The following is a 13,507-nucleotide window of genomic DNA, read 5'->3' as shown; positions in this document are numbered from 1 at the left end:
GCAGCAGGCATCAGATTTGATGGGGCCTACTCAACCTTGTTCTTGTGTCGTCCTTTTTCAGGTGCCAGGGATGCGTGAGCAGCCACTGGGGATGCAATTGGTGCGTCCACCAGCACCTCTGTACACATAAAGATGCCTGTGAAAAAGGAACCGTTATCTACAATGAGAGGGTGTGTGTCTTTCGTAGCTATCGTCTGCTGATTGGTCTGCTGCTAGTTCCTGTCAGATGACGTCCCAGTAGCCAGAGGGCGGCCATTTTGAAGCCCTAGTATTCAGGGCACCAAGAGAGTGGGCCTCTAGAACTTTCCATGCTCTGGAGCAGTGTTCCCCAACCTTGGGCCTCCAGCTGTTTTTGGCCTACAACTCCCATCATCCCTGACCACTGGCCTTGCTGGCTAGGGATGATGGGAGCTGTAGTCCAAAAACAGCTGGAGGCCCAAGGTTGGGGAACACTGCTCTAGAGAACATGCTGGGCAAACCTGTGGTGCTCTAGATGTTGCTGAACTACGACTTCCATTGTCCCTGGACATTGACCATGCTGGCTGGGGCTGATGGGAGTTGTAGTTCAGCAGCATCCAGAGGTTCCTCACATCTGCTCTATAAAGTATGTGGGTGGCACCAACAGAAGGTGCTCATCTAGGATGAAGGTAGCTACCCCAGGACCATGAAAATGAGTAACCCAAGTCCCCTTTGCTCAAGTGAACAATTTATTCCCTGTAGAAAAGGGGGTGGGAAACCTGCCCTGTATAGGGAAGCTTCTTATTATTATTATTTATTTTTTATTTTGACAAAGTAATAATGATAAATAAACAAAAATAAAAATGTGCACCTCCACCCCCGAGACAATTCCGTTGTAACTATCCAACCTCCCAAAATTTCAGCACCTCTTGCGATGGTTTGACCCCTTTCCGTTTTAACAGTACAAATTCTGCAAACACCTTCCATAGCTCCTCAAAATCATTTCTCCGGCATATTCCCCCGTCTCACCTTAATGGCACATGTTCATTTATCCTTAATAGCTGTATCCCACACCGCTCTATATCATTCTTCTATTTTATATTCACCTTGCCCCTTCCACTTCCTAGCTATAATAACTCGTGCAGCTGTCAATAAATTTGTGAGCAAGTCCTTCATAGCCTGCGAATATAGGAAAGCTTCTAATGTTTTACAGTGTTTTTTTGTATTTTGCTGGAAGCCGCCAGAGTGGATGGGGCAACCCAGTCAGATGGGTGGCTAATAATAATAATAATAATAATAATAATCCCTAACCATTAGTGAAGATGGCTAGGGCTGATGGGAGTTCAGCTACACTTGAGGAGCCACAAGTTCCTTGTGCCAACTACATATCCTTTGCCTCAGCTCCTGTTTTGAATTCCTCCGAAAGCAGGGCAATCTGCCAGAGATTGGGCTTTGGGAGGAAAAGGTGAGTGTCTGCAGCAGGGGAAGCAGCACTTTGTGAAAATTCAGCCTGCTGTATTAGCTATTGGTAGCAGACCTGCTCTGAATTTAATCAGATGTGTTCTGACCCACAGAAGCTTAAGCCATGATTTATTTGCTAAATCTGCAGTGAGCCTCTTAGAACGGTAGAGTTGGAAGGGACCACGAGGATCATCTGGTTGAAGCCCCCTGCAACGCAGGAATCTTTTCCCCCAACATGGGACTCGAACCCACGACCCTGAGGTTAAGAGTCTCATGCTCTACTGACTGAGCTACAGGAGACTGTCCTTCTGGAAGCTCTTGCGTGATGGAGAAACCAGAGGAGCTTTGCAGCATAGGGATAACAAATAGACAGATATGCAGTGGGGGAAGGACTGGGCTGTAGTGCAGTGGTGGAGCATGTGTTTTCGTGTACAGGCCCTAGGTTCAATTTCCAGCAATTATAGAGAACCCAGCCTGACACTTTGGGGAGCCTCTGCCAGCCAGTGTAGGTAGGACTATGGTCTGACTTACCATAAGATGCCTTCACTCAGACAGGAAACTTGTGAGGCCTGTTGAGGAAAAGTTGGAAGGGATGTCTGCTTGGCGAGGAGCCACTTTGTTCTCTTCTCGCCCACAAGAGTCCAAAAACGGTTTCCTCCTATTGTTGTCTTCCTCTGGCCCTGACTGACTGCCTCTTCTCTCCCCCTTTCTGCCCCTCCAGGCTCAAATACCAGCCTTTACCCCATGGCCTTCTGCAGCCACCCCAGATGCCGCAGTGTCCCCCTCGTCTCCTCCGACCACGGCCACCGAACCCGCCGTTCTCCCGGCCACTCCTGCGGCCACCACCGCTCCCAGTCCCACCACCATACCTGCCGTCCCCCTCACCACCCCGCCAGCAACTCCTGCCACGACCCCTCTGCCGCCGGAAACCCCCAGCCCCACGCATGCACCAGCCCCGACCACGGACGACCTCACTTCGCTGGGGACGGACGCTCTGACGCTGCCTCCGACCGAAGTGCCTGCTACCGCCAGCCCTACCTCCGAGGCAGTCTCCAGTGCCCAGCCGGAGACCGAAGGCCCCATGACGCACTCTACCTCTGAGCCGGTCCTTGGCCCTGAAGACTGGTCCACGTCCCCTCCTGCCACTGTGGCTGACAGCACCCTGTGGCCTCATGTGGAGGCCCAGACGCCTTCCCCGGATGCCAAAAACTCAACAGTTCCATCGCCTGCCCCTGAGGCCCACACCTCTCCTGTCCCAACTTCGCTTGCCCCCAACCAGACAGGAAGCGCCCCCAACTCTTCGGCTGATTTGAGTCCAGAAGATGTGGAGACGGAGCTCGCGACTTCTGAGGCGCCCCCTGCTACGGGCTTTCCCGACTGGCCTCCGGGGGACAGCTCTGAGCTTGAGGACAGTGCGGAATGGATGGATTCTCTGCCGCCCGAAAACGACACGTCCTCCTTCTCTGCCTCCATCCTCCTCTCGGGCGACGGGGACTCCTCGGAGAGCGACGTCTCTGATACCCCCAGAATCCTCAACCCGGGCCTGGACTACCAGTACGACGCGCCTGGGTTTCTCGACTTGGTGAGTCTCGAGAACCTCAGGCACGAGGACTAGAAACTTGAGAACTGGAACTTTGCAAGGCAGGGAGCAACTTTTTGTTGTTGTTGAGGGGTGTGTTCCCCTGGGGGGGGGGTGTCATCTGCCATGGGCCCCATGCACAATGGTGGGCAGGCATGTTTGGAGGCAAAACCAAAGGTGCATGAAATTAGGCCTTAGGGCCGCAGGTTGCCTCCCCTGTTGGCTGATGGGAGTTGTAGTCCAAAGCCCTTGGAGGACCCTATGTTGGTGAAGGATTATTTAAGGCCCGACAGACACAACTGCAATACACAGTTCCAATCTGCCATGGAAACATATTTTAATGGTTCCCTAATCCACGGCCTTTGCAGCATGTTTTAAAGAGTCGGTCTCCCGATTCATAGAATCATGGAACTGTAGAGTTGGAAGAGACCCAGAGGGTCATCTCATCTAAGCCCCTTCAATTTTCCAACGATGCCGTAACATTTCTGATCCGCTGCCTTTCTTTTTCGGGCCGGAGGTTTTTTTTGGAGTAGCGGCAAGAAAGCTGTGTGGGCAAATCTCTTCCTTTCTACTTTCTGCCTTGCTTGCGTGCTTTCAGAACGAGGAGCTGAGCCAGGGACCGGAAGCCTGTCCCTGTGTGCGGGGCATTCAGGGGTCCTCGCTGATGCCCGTCAATGTGCAGAGGAAGATCACGCTGATAGGGAGCAACTTCCACCTCTACCAGGTAAGCCTAGAGATTCAGCTCAGGCACTCTGGGCGGGAGGCGGTGCAAAACTCTGCTTTATGAAGATGCTTAGCAAAAGCTTTCAAAGGGAAGGATTGCTGTTTCGTTAACTATTTGTGCTTTTTTATTGTGTTTTTATCTTATGAACTGCCCTGAGATCTTTTGATGAAGGGTGGCATATAAATCCAATTATTATTATTATTATTATTATTATTATTATTATTATACCACCCTCTACCCACAGGTATAATAATAATGCTATATTATTAATAGGAATATTAATAATAGGAAACAACCATATCAGAACATCCGGGCAACATCCGGGATAAGAATAGGAAGCTGTGTTTCACCAAGTCTGACCATAGCTGTCAACTTTTCCCTTTTCTTGCGAGGAATCCTATTCGTAATAAGGGAATTTCCCTTTAAAAAAAGGGAAAAGTTGACACCTATGAGTCTAACTGTTGGCCCAACTAGCTCAGTATTGCCAACACTGACTGGCAGCAGCTCTCTATGGTTTCTGGCAGCGGACACTCCCAGGCTTACCTGGAGATGCCAGGAATTGAACTCAGGACCTTCTGTGTGCAAAATATCTATTATTATTATTATTATTATTATTATTATTATTATTATTTGTACACACACACCCCACCCTATACCCGGGGGTATGTTCTCTGCCACTGATCTGTCCTTAAGAGCTGATCCAATGCTGGCACTGATTTTTAACCCTTGGGTCCAAGGTAGAGACGCAATGGCAGCAAATCTCTCTTGTTAAATGCAACTGTGAGCTGCCTGTAGGGATATTTGATACATTCCGTCATCTAGAGAGACATGGCCCCACCTGCTTTTGGCTTTGGCCTCACCCACTCCTGGCATGCAGACCCCTCCCCCAACAAATTATCTTCAGCAGTAATAAAGGGAGCTCACCTGTGCCCTGAGCACCTGTGTGGATGAGCAGGAACAGCCCATCCCATTATAAAATATGCTAGAAGCGGGCTGAGGAGTTCGTGATCTGCAAATGACTCTCTCCCAGAAGCTGCTTGCTCTACTACAGGACCGGGAATAGGGACACTATTGTTGTTTAGTCGTGTCCGACACTTTGTGACCCCATGGACCAGAGCACGCCAGGCACTCCTGTCTTCCACTGCCTCCCGCAGTTTGGTCAGACTCATGTTGGTAGCTTCGAGAACACTGTCCAGCCACCTCGTCCTCTGTCAATAGGGACACTAACATGGGGAAACAAAATGAAAAATAAAAAAATTCCTTCCAGTAGCACCTTAGAGACCACCTAAGTTTGTTCTTGGTATGAGCTTTCGTGTGCATGCACACACTTCTTCAGATACCATGCACACGAAAACTCATACCAAGGACAAACTTAGTTGGTCTCTAAGGTGCTACTTCCATGGGGTCACGAAGACTCGGACACGACTGAACGACTGAACAACAACAAAAAAGGTGCTACTGGAAGGAATTTTTTAAATTTATTTTTTTGTTTTGTCTATGGCAGACCAACATGGCTAACTACCTGTAACTAACATGGGGAATTAGCCATAGATGGTGAAAGTGAACAGGGGACATCCACAGTGTTGTATGGAGCTTAGCACCGCAGTGAAAGTTTGTAGGATTCAGCCCTTGTGCTTCTTCCGTCTTTTAAAAGGATAATCTATGGGAATATGAATGTGTGTTGGTCCTGGAAGGGAAGACCTTGAGCGTGGAGGCGTATATTGAACAGGACGAAAACAATCCATCCCTTTGCTACATCACATGCCAGCTGCACCAGGTAAGGCCTTCACGGAAGAGGAGCCTGTGCTCGAGTTTCCGCGAGTGCTGACCTCATAATCTTTATAAAGGGGAGTAGTTATCACCTTGCGCACAAAAAAACCCCAAGAATAAACCCCAAATACCTGTGCCTGCCCTTCTCAGAAGGAGGAAGGGGAATCCCCAACATAGAACTATACTACAATAGAACTATACTACATAATCCCATACATTCTAGAAAACGAGACGAAGCAATGTGTACACCTAGAAATATATTTTAAAACTGTCCAGTAGCACCTTAGAGACCAACTAAGTTTGTTCTTGGTATGAGCTTTCGTGTGCATGCACACTTCTTCAGATACCATGCACACGAAAGCTCATACCAAGAACGAACTTAGTTGGTCTATAAGGTGCTACTGGACAATTTTTATTTTTATTTTTAAAAAATATATTTCTACTGCGTCAGACCAACATGGCTACCTACCTGAACCTGTACACCTAGAGAGAGACATAATCAAAAATACCCCCACCACAGCATAGCCATTCCTCCAAAACAAACTAAGGAAAATCCCCACAACACTTAACAGGTTCACACAGACCAGGTTTAAAGTATGGAAAGAAGAAGTAGGCAAACTTTCCCCAACCCCATCCCCACTAATCCCCTTGGCTCACCACCCACTATTCCACCACGCAGCACAAAACTTCCAGATAAAAACCAGGCAAGCCAAAGGCCTATATTGCCTAGCGGACTTCTACAAAAAGTAACAAGCCCACATCGACACAATAAATACAGGACAAACTAGGGGACACCCAAATACCCTGGCTAACACACCACCGACTACATGCTTTCTTAAGCAAACCAGTTGTAAAAGCGGCAGAGAAATAGAGGAGAAAATTGGGTTGCAAAATGAATAATTGAATAAGAGGTAAGAAAGTTAAAGTTAAAACCAGCAGGAAAGCAATTTTTTAAAAGCCCACCCAGTAAGTCTTCCTCTGAAGGCCTGTTGAAATGAAGGTTTTATTAAACCCACCCAAAAGCAGGAAGGGGGACCACCAGACCTCTTGCAAGGAGGAGGCTCTCCGTAACTGTACGAGGTCTCCCTCTGCCTGCAAATGCCGCGGCGTCTGGAGGTCCAAGAAAAATAACATTCTCTTATTAAAACCTTCTGAAGGCAAACTTAAGATTTGCGCAGCTGAACTATTCCCCCCTTCCCTTATTTTACTAAGATGAAGTCAGTTGCATGGAGTTGGGCTACGGTGACTCCCCCAACTCTATGTAATACCGATTTATTTACTTATTTGCCTTTGGTCTCTCTTTCAGTACAGCTACTCAGCCCCGCAGCTCGAGTTCAGTGCCGTGATTTTCGTGCAGCGGAAGAGGCGCCTGCGTGTGGACAGCGTCGATGATCTCCACGGTACAGGAAAAGGGGGCACGGGGAGAATCGTGGGGGTTCTGGGGCTGGTAAAAGGGGGAGACAGGGAATCACTGCAGCTTTAGGTCAGTCTTCCCCAACCTGGTGCCCTCCAGATGTTTCGAGCTGCAGCTGCAATCATCTCCACCTAGCACAGCAGCCGTGGCTGCGACCGATGGAAGTTGCACTCTAGTTGCAGATCCAGTTGCTTAGTGCTCTGCCGTTAGGCAAACGGGCAGCCGTCTAAGGCGACAGAAAGCACACACACACACCCCAGTGGCAGCCCCATGTAGAAGCAGTGCCAGTATCTTATGTGATCCTGCCCAAAATTGGCACAATTCCGCTTCTCCACCAGGGGCGGAGGTGGCAAGGAGCGTGGAGAAGCTGTGCCGGCAGTGATAGGTACAGCAGCGGGAGTGGCAGCCAGGACAAGGTGAAACTGGGACATGTTTCCCCTGCCTTACAATGCAGGAATTGCAGCAAAAGCATCCCTGGCAGATGGCCACCCATCCTCTGCTTAAAAACCACCAAGGAAGGAGAGCCCACCACCTCCCGAGGGAGTCCGTTCCACTGTCAAACAGCTTTCCCCGCCAGAAGAGTCTTCCTGGTGTTTACCCAGAATCTCTTGTAATTTGAATCCATTGGTTTGGGTCCTACCTTCTGGGGCGAGTAAAGAGGGAGGGAAGGAATGTGATACCCCCAAACCCGGGCCTCTTTTATGCCCCTTCGTCTGCATTGCCTAATTTCCGCATCCAGAGGGCTGTGCTAGCGGGGGCTCACCCGTGCCTCTCTCTCTCTCTCGTTCTCCGCAGTGACCCTGTACAATTGTTCTGTGGGGCACTTGGACTGCAGCCGCTGCCAGACCGCCGATGCCAAGTACAGCTGTGTGTGGTGCAGTGGGGAGCAGCCCAGCTGCCTGTTCCACGACTCCTGCAAAGAAGAGGTGGCGGACACATGCCCGGCTCCCCTGATTCATGCCGTGAGTAACAGCGCGGTGGGGCGGGAGCCAGGCATCCGGCGGAGAAAACCGGCAGGGAACCAGGATGCTCCGAAATGGCCCGGCGAGGGTAGCCAAGGTTGCGATTGAAGTGGGGGTGGCGGAACTTCACGGGGGCGGGGTGGGGGGGCAGCCCAGATGGAACCCTACTGGGATCGTGCTGCCTGGGGCGCCCCGCCCCCTACGCCCTGCCCTTCCTACGCCAGTGGGAGCAGCTACTTTCTACATGGCAAATTTGATATGCAGGAAAGCAGCTGCCCTCTCCGCAGAGGGAGAATGGCATGAATCCCCGCCCGTTTTGTGCAGCCTGGCATTTAGGATCATTAGGCGGATGCCTCGTTTCAGCCAAACTCTGTCCCACCTAGGTGTTAGGGACTGGCTGGATGCAGAGGAGGGGTGGGAGCCATCAGCTGGGGAAACCCCAAGAGAGGAAGGCTCAGAGTCCGGGGAATGGTGGTGCGACGATGATGAGTGGCCAGGGGGAGAAGAGGGAGCAGACTGGGAGGAGGAGGTGTCAGAAGCTGAAGGGGCGACAGGGTTTAGTGAGCAGGAAGAGGCTGTGGTAGAGAGCAGTTCAGGATCAGAGGCAGAAGCGGAGGCTGGGGAGGAGGAGGGCAGAGATGAGTCAGGCTGATGAAGAAGCCAGGGACTGTCCCCCTCCTGCTCTCCATACCCCTGATCTTCCAGAACCCACAGAGGTATGAAGAGGGTGGAGCAGAGACTGAGAAGGCACCAGAGTCTCAGATTGCTTGGGAGGGACCTGGGGGAGGAGGCGACTTAAGAGATCTGTGGGAAGGCAAGAACCTTCCATCCTCGCAACTACCTCATTGGGGCATGACGTACTGGGAAGAGCTGCTGGGCTCACTAGGCCTCAGGTGTTTTGTTTCTTTGAACAAACCTCATTGACACCTTGCGAGTTATTGCTGACCTGCTTTATAGTTTCCTGGGAATTGTGACTTTTGTGATTCCAACCAATTGGGGATCATGTAGTGAATGAGACGACATCACAACGGCACTACATACGGAATCAGATTGGGGGGCATCGCTCTCACTTAGGGCTAACAAAGCTAATTGTGCGTGATGGTGATGCTTCCTTTCAGAGGGGTGACCCCAGCCAATCAGGGATCACATGCTGAATGGAATTTCATCACAATAGAAAAGTCAGATTTGGCTACCTGATTATGTCACAAGAGTCAAAGGATGCCAGGTTAGAATGGGGGCAATGTTGGCTGAATTAGCAAGCACTTTCCAGTCTTGCCTCATTGGTCACCAAAAGAATTGCTGCTTTAGGAAGCTGTGGAAAACATTCACAAAAGTTCACCTTCTTTTCAGCTCAGCCCAATGCACTGTTTTATGAAGGGGGGTGCTAACTCTTGGGTTCAGCAAGCTGAGTCCAGTGTACAAAGCACATGTGCAAAATATAATTTATGAAGAGCAGCCACATAAGTATTTTTTTTAAATTTTTTTTGGGGGGGGGCTGCAGAATGAATGTGGGGCAGGATAAGAGACCTGCTCATGTGGATTTATCTTGAGATGCATCTCTGAGACCCTGCAATCGGGGAATGGTTTCCCCAGCTCCCTTGTGTGTTTGCAAGGGATTATAGCAGAAGTAACCTTGAAGAGAGGAATCAATACCATTTAAATTTTAAAAGAAGGGCAATCTTTGCAGAGGAAGTAGGTCTTGGAAGATGAACTTCGGCAGAGGCTTAATGAATAGAGGGCAGAGTGGAGGTGGAGGCTCCGGAGAGCAGCACAGAGACAAAACATGGAGAGCGTGGGAGAGGAAGATGAAAGGCAGAGAGGCGCCTGTGTTGGAGATAAGCTCATGCCGATAGCAAGAGATGAGAAGAGCAATCTAGGGCAGAGAAGTGGAGAATTTTAAGCATTAACGCTCGAGTCCTGAAAAGCTGGGGATAGAAATGTTAACACGTGAGCCTTCCTGTAGGCTGGTATCATTTCCCAAGGTCTTGTTATGCACTTCCACTACCAAAAGAGGTTTAGTTAGTGGGAACACGGGGCAGCTCCCTAGTTTTAAGATTCCCTTCCCTATGGAGGTTAATTGGTTTACTTTTTTAAAACCTGGCACCCAAACCATCTGCATTCTCCCTGGCTTTTAATTTGACATGGGTGCTTTTCACTTCTGTCCTTCTCAGGTTTATCCCTTAACTGGACTGGTTGAAGGGGGTACCAGAATCACCATCACCGGATCAAACCTTGGTCAGAAGCACCAAGACATTGCTGGGAGAGTCACCGTGGCCGGAATCCCCTGCGAGGTTGATGCTCTGGTGTATGAGATCTCTAGCAGGTAAGTGCCTTTCCCAGGAGCTCACAGGAGGGAGCTGATACTCGGCTCTCCATCATGACCTAGGCAGCAACAGGTGGAAATTTCCATTCTCCCTCCCCCCTCTTTTAAAAAAGAAGAAGATAGCAGTGCTTTTGGAAAGAAAATTCTCTCTCTTTCAGCCAGACCCTTCTAATTCCACTGCGTTTGCATCGAATGGTAGCTTTGGCACAAGCGGCTTCTTTCCAGTGTGGTGTAGTGGTTAAGAGTGGTAGACTCGTAATCTGGGGAACCGGATTCGCTTCCCCCTTCCTCCACATGCAGCTGCTGGGTGACCTTGGGCTAGTCACACTTCTTTGAAGTCTCTCAGCCCCACTCACCTCACAGAGTGTTTGTTGTGGGGGAGGAGGGGAAAGGAGAATGTTAGCCACTTGGAGACTCCTTCGGGTAGTGATAAAGCGGGATATCAAATCCAAACTCTTCTTCTTCTTCTTCTTCTTCTTCTTCTTCTTCTTCTTCTTCTTCTTTCGAGGATCAGTCCCAGATAGGAAAGGCAGGTAGACAGGGGCAGGCTAAAAGACTGCAGGACAGGTGTTGGGTGGAAAGGAAACAGGAACTGACATGTTCAAAGAAGTGTAAGATATATACCATCAAGAAACCCCAAACCCCACCTTTGGACAAGCTTTTGTGCAGCCTTCTAATGCCTTCTGGCCATTAAGGGGGCAGAACTACCAAATTACTCTCAGCACTCTTGGTTGGGTTGTTGTAAGTTGCTTCGGGTTGCCTTGGGCAAGATAAAACGACTAAAAAATTCAATTATTGTGATGATGATGATGATGATGATTAATAATAAGAGTAATAGTAGCGCTGCCTTGCGCCGTGTTAATCGGGCAAGATTGACACGCGGTTATCCTGCGATTCACTCCCCGTTGATTTGCCTGCCTCCTAATCTCCTGTTCCTGAAGTTGCATTTCGGAGAAAGAAATCTGCAAAAAAATCTTAGCAGAGAAGCCTTGATAGTTAGTTGATGCTGTTTGCTACTAAAGGGACAAAGAGGGAGGGAGGTTTAGCAGGGGTGCCCAAACTTTTTTCAAAGAGGGCCAGATTTGATGAAGTGAACATGCGTGGGGGCCGACCAAAGTTGTTCAGCTTTTTTTTTTTGGATTTCCTCCCAAAGTTGTTCGCCTTTTTTAGTGTTTAAGTTGTTGAGCATTTTACGATTTTACCCCAATAAATAAACTGCCGGGGTGCCGAATCAGGCCCCCTCCCCCAAACGGACTTTGGACATGCCTGGTTTATAGGGTTGCTACAGAAATGTACCTGTGTTGCTGATACATGTAGTAATCTAGTATAATATATGCAACAACGTTAGCGGCGCACAATAATCCCCAAGTCAATCATATATTCTTTATCATATATTGATCATAAAAATTCTGAAGAGTATATATAAAGTCTTATACAAAAGCCACAAGGACTTTTAACCCAACAAGTCTGAAAACAGTCTTACAGGTGTTAAACACAGTCTTTAGATTTCCTTTAGATACCTGAAGATATCAGCGAAGGTAAGTTCACTGAGATTTCCAATAACGTGAGGAGTAGATGATTTTCCAGACAAATGTCAATAAGGATGTAGACAGGGTGCCGGCGTTTTTCACCTGTTTCACCCTGGCAATCCTGTAGTTTAGGAGGTTGTTATTCGCCCCCAATGGGGGCCCTTTATTTGGGGCTTGCATGTGGCACACTCCCACGAAAAGTTTCGGGCTTCTTCAGTGGTTCTCAAGACTCGGATCTATATACACAAATTTTCAAATTCATAAAGTAAACCTTTTCTTGGCTTAAGACTTTATATATACTTTTCAGAATTTTGATGATCAGTATATGATAAAGAATATATTATTGACTTGGGGATTATTGTGCGCCGCTAACGTGTTTGCATATATTATACTGGTTTATAGGGTTGGCAGGTGCGTAACAGTGTGGCATGGTTCTGGTCCATTCTGATCTTGACGCAGCGGAGACACCAGCTCTGATCACACCCGTCTGCCATCGCAGAGTGCAGGGATTCTGTTCTGTGTTGACTCTGAGCCGTCTCCTAAGCTGGTGTCTGTCTGAGGGGCCCGAGAGGAAAGGGGTAAAGGAACTTGCCTGAAGTGGTTCCTCTAGACCAGGCATGTCCAACAGGTAGATCGTGATCTACCAGTAGATCACTGGACGTCTGTGGTAGATCACCGGTAGATCAGTGGCTCCCCCAAAGAAGCAAAAAAACTTTGGCTCCCCTAAAAAAAAACCTCAACGTCTTTGCCCTGCACCCCTAAAATGACCTGAACCACCAAAACAGGGCTTTCCTTCCTTAAAAAAGCTCAATGTTGCTTTCCTCCTCCCTAAAGAAGCTCAACAACTTTTACGTGAACCCCAAAAAAGGGCTTTCCTTCCTAAAGAAAAGCTCAACAACTTTGACCTGAACCCCCCAAAAGAGGGTAGATCACTGCCAATTTTTAACTCTGTGAGTAGATCGCAGTCTCTTGGAAGTTGGCCACCCCTGCTCTAGACTGAAAATGAGGTTGATGAAATGCGGTACGTAGAATGACGGAACTGGTAGGTGCCCAGAGACAAGTTGCTGTGCATCAGGAATGCCACCCCCACCCCCTAAATCCCCATAACCAAACAGCAACCTTGTGCGATCCATACCACCGTCTGTTGGCGCTGCAGAAAAGTGCTTTGCACAGCTCACTCTCTCCCATGTGGCTCATGCCAAGCGGGCCAAGCCACGTGGGGCAGAGGGAGCGGGGGAAATCGTTTGGCATCGCGACTCTGTTCAGGCGGGTGACGTCTCCTCCTTGGCCAGGACGAGAGCTAAAAGTGCCCCCCCCCTCTCATTAACTCAGGTTTAGAGCAGCCCATGTGGTGCACCTTGGTGGGGGATTCTTCTCCATCCTCTCTTCTGCCCTTGTCCTGCAGTATCGTGTGCACCACGGGCGGAAGCGGCGTAGAGAGGTCTGGGCACGTGGTCGTGGAGGTTCCCGGAGGAGGACAGGGAGTCTCTGGACATGTGTTTACTTACCAGGTAAGGGCCCCCCGTCTCTGGACAGCAACTCCCAGGCTAAAGCTGGCTGGTTGCAAGAACACCCGTGGCCTGCCAGATAAAAAGAGGAAGTCCCTCCTCCCCATAATAGCGAAGGAATATACCGTATTTTTTCGCCTACAAGACACCCCTATTTTGGGGGGACTCAGATTTAAGAAAATGGGAGTGGGGAGATGTATCCGTGTATAAAGGTAAAGGGACCCCGGACCATTAGGTCCAGTCGTGTCCGACTCTGGGGTTGTGGCGCTCGTCTCGCGT

At 49.3% G+C, this 13,507-nt stretch overlaps 1 protein-coding gene across 1 annotated transcript in view; it reads left to right on the top strand.

Moving 5' to 3' along the window:
- The window catches only part of PLXNB1 (plexin B1), a 131,657-nt gene that overhangs the window by 84,656 nt on the left and 33,494 nt on the right, over window positions 1-13,507 (top strand). Inside the window, exons 11-18 of the mRNA XM_033141439.1 lie at window positions 62-170; window positions 2,141-3,001; window positions 3,597-3,722; window positions 5,377-5,499; window positions 6,799-6,892; window positions 7,702-7,868; window positions 10,040-10,191; window positions 13,126-13,231. Of these exons, the coding sequence (XP_032997330.1) occupies window positions 62-170; window positions 2,141-3,001; window positions 3,597-3,722; window positions 5,377-5,499; window positions 6,799-6,892; window positions 7,702-7,868; window positions 10,040-10,191; window positions 13,126-13,231 (1,738 nt within the window). The remainder of the gene's footprint in view (window positions 1-61; window positions 171-2,140; window positions 3,002-3,596; window positions 3,723-5,376; window positions 5,500-6,798; window positions 6,893-7,701; window positions 7,869-10,039; window positions 10,192-13,125; window positions 13,232-13,507) is intronic.

This window comes from Lacerta agilis, chromosome 2, assembly GCF_009819535.1.
Source record: "Lacerta agilis isolate rLacAgi1 chromosome 2, rLacAgi1.pri, whole genome shotgun sequence".
In the NCBI taxonomy this organism is placed as follows: Eukaryota; Metazoa; Chordata; class Lepidosauria; order Squamata; family Lacertidae; genus Lacerta; species Lacerta agilis.
The sequence above is the reverse complement of the archived record's forward strand: the minus strand, read 5'-3'. Positions and strand labels throughout refer to the sequence as shown.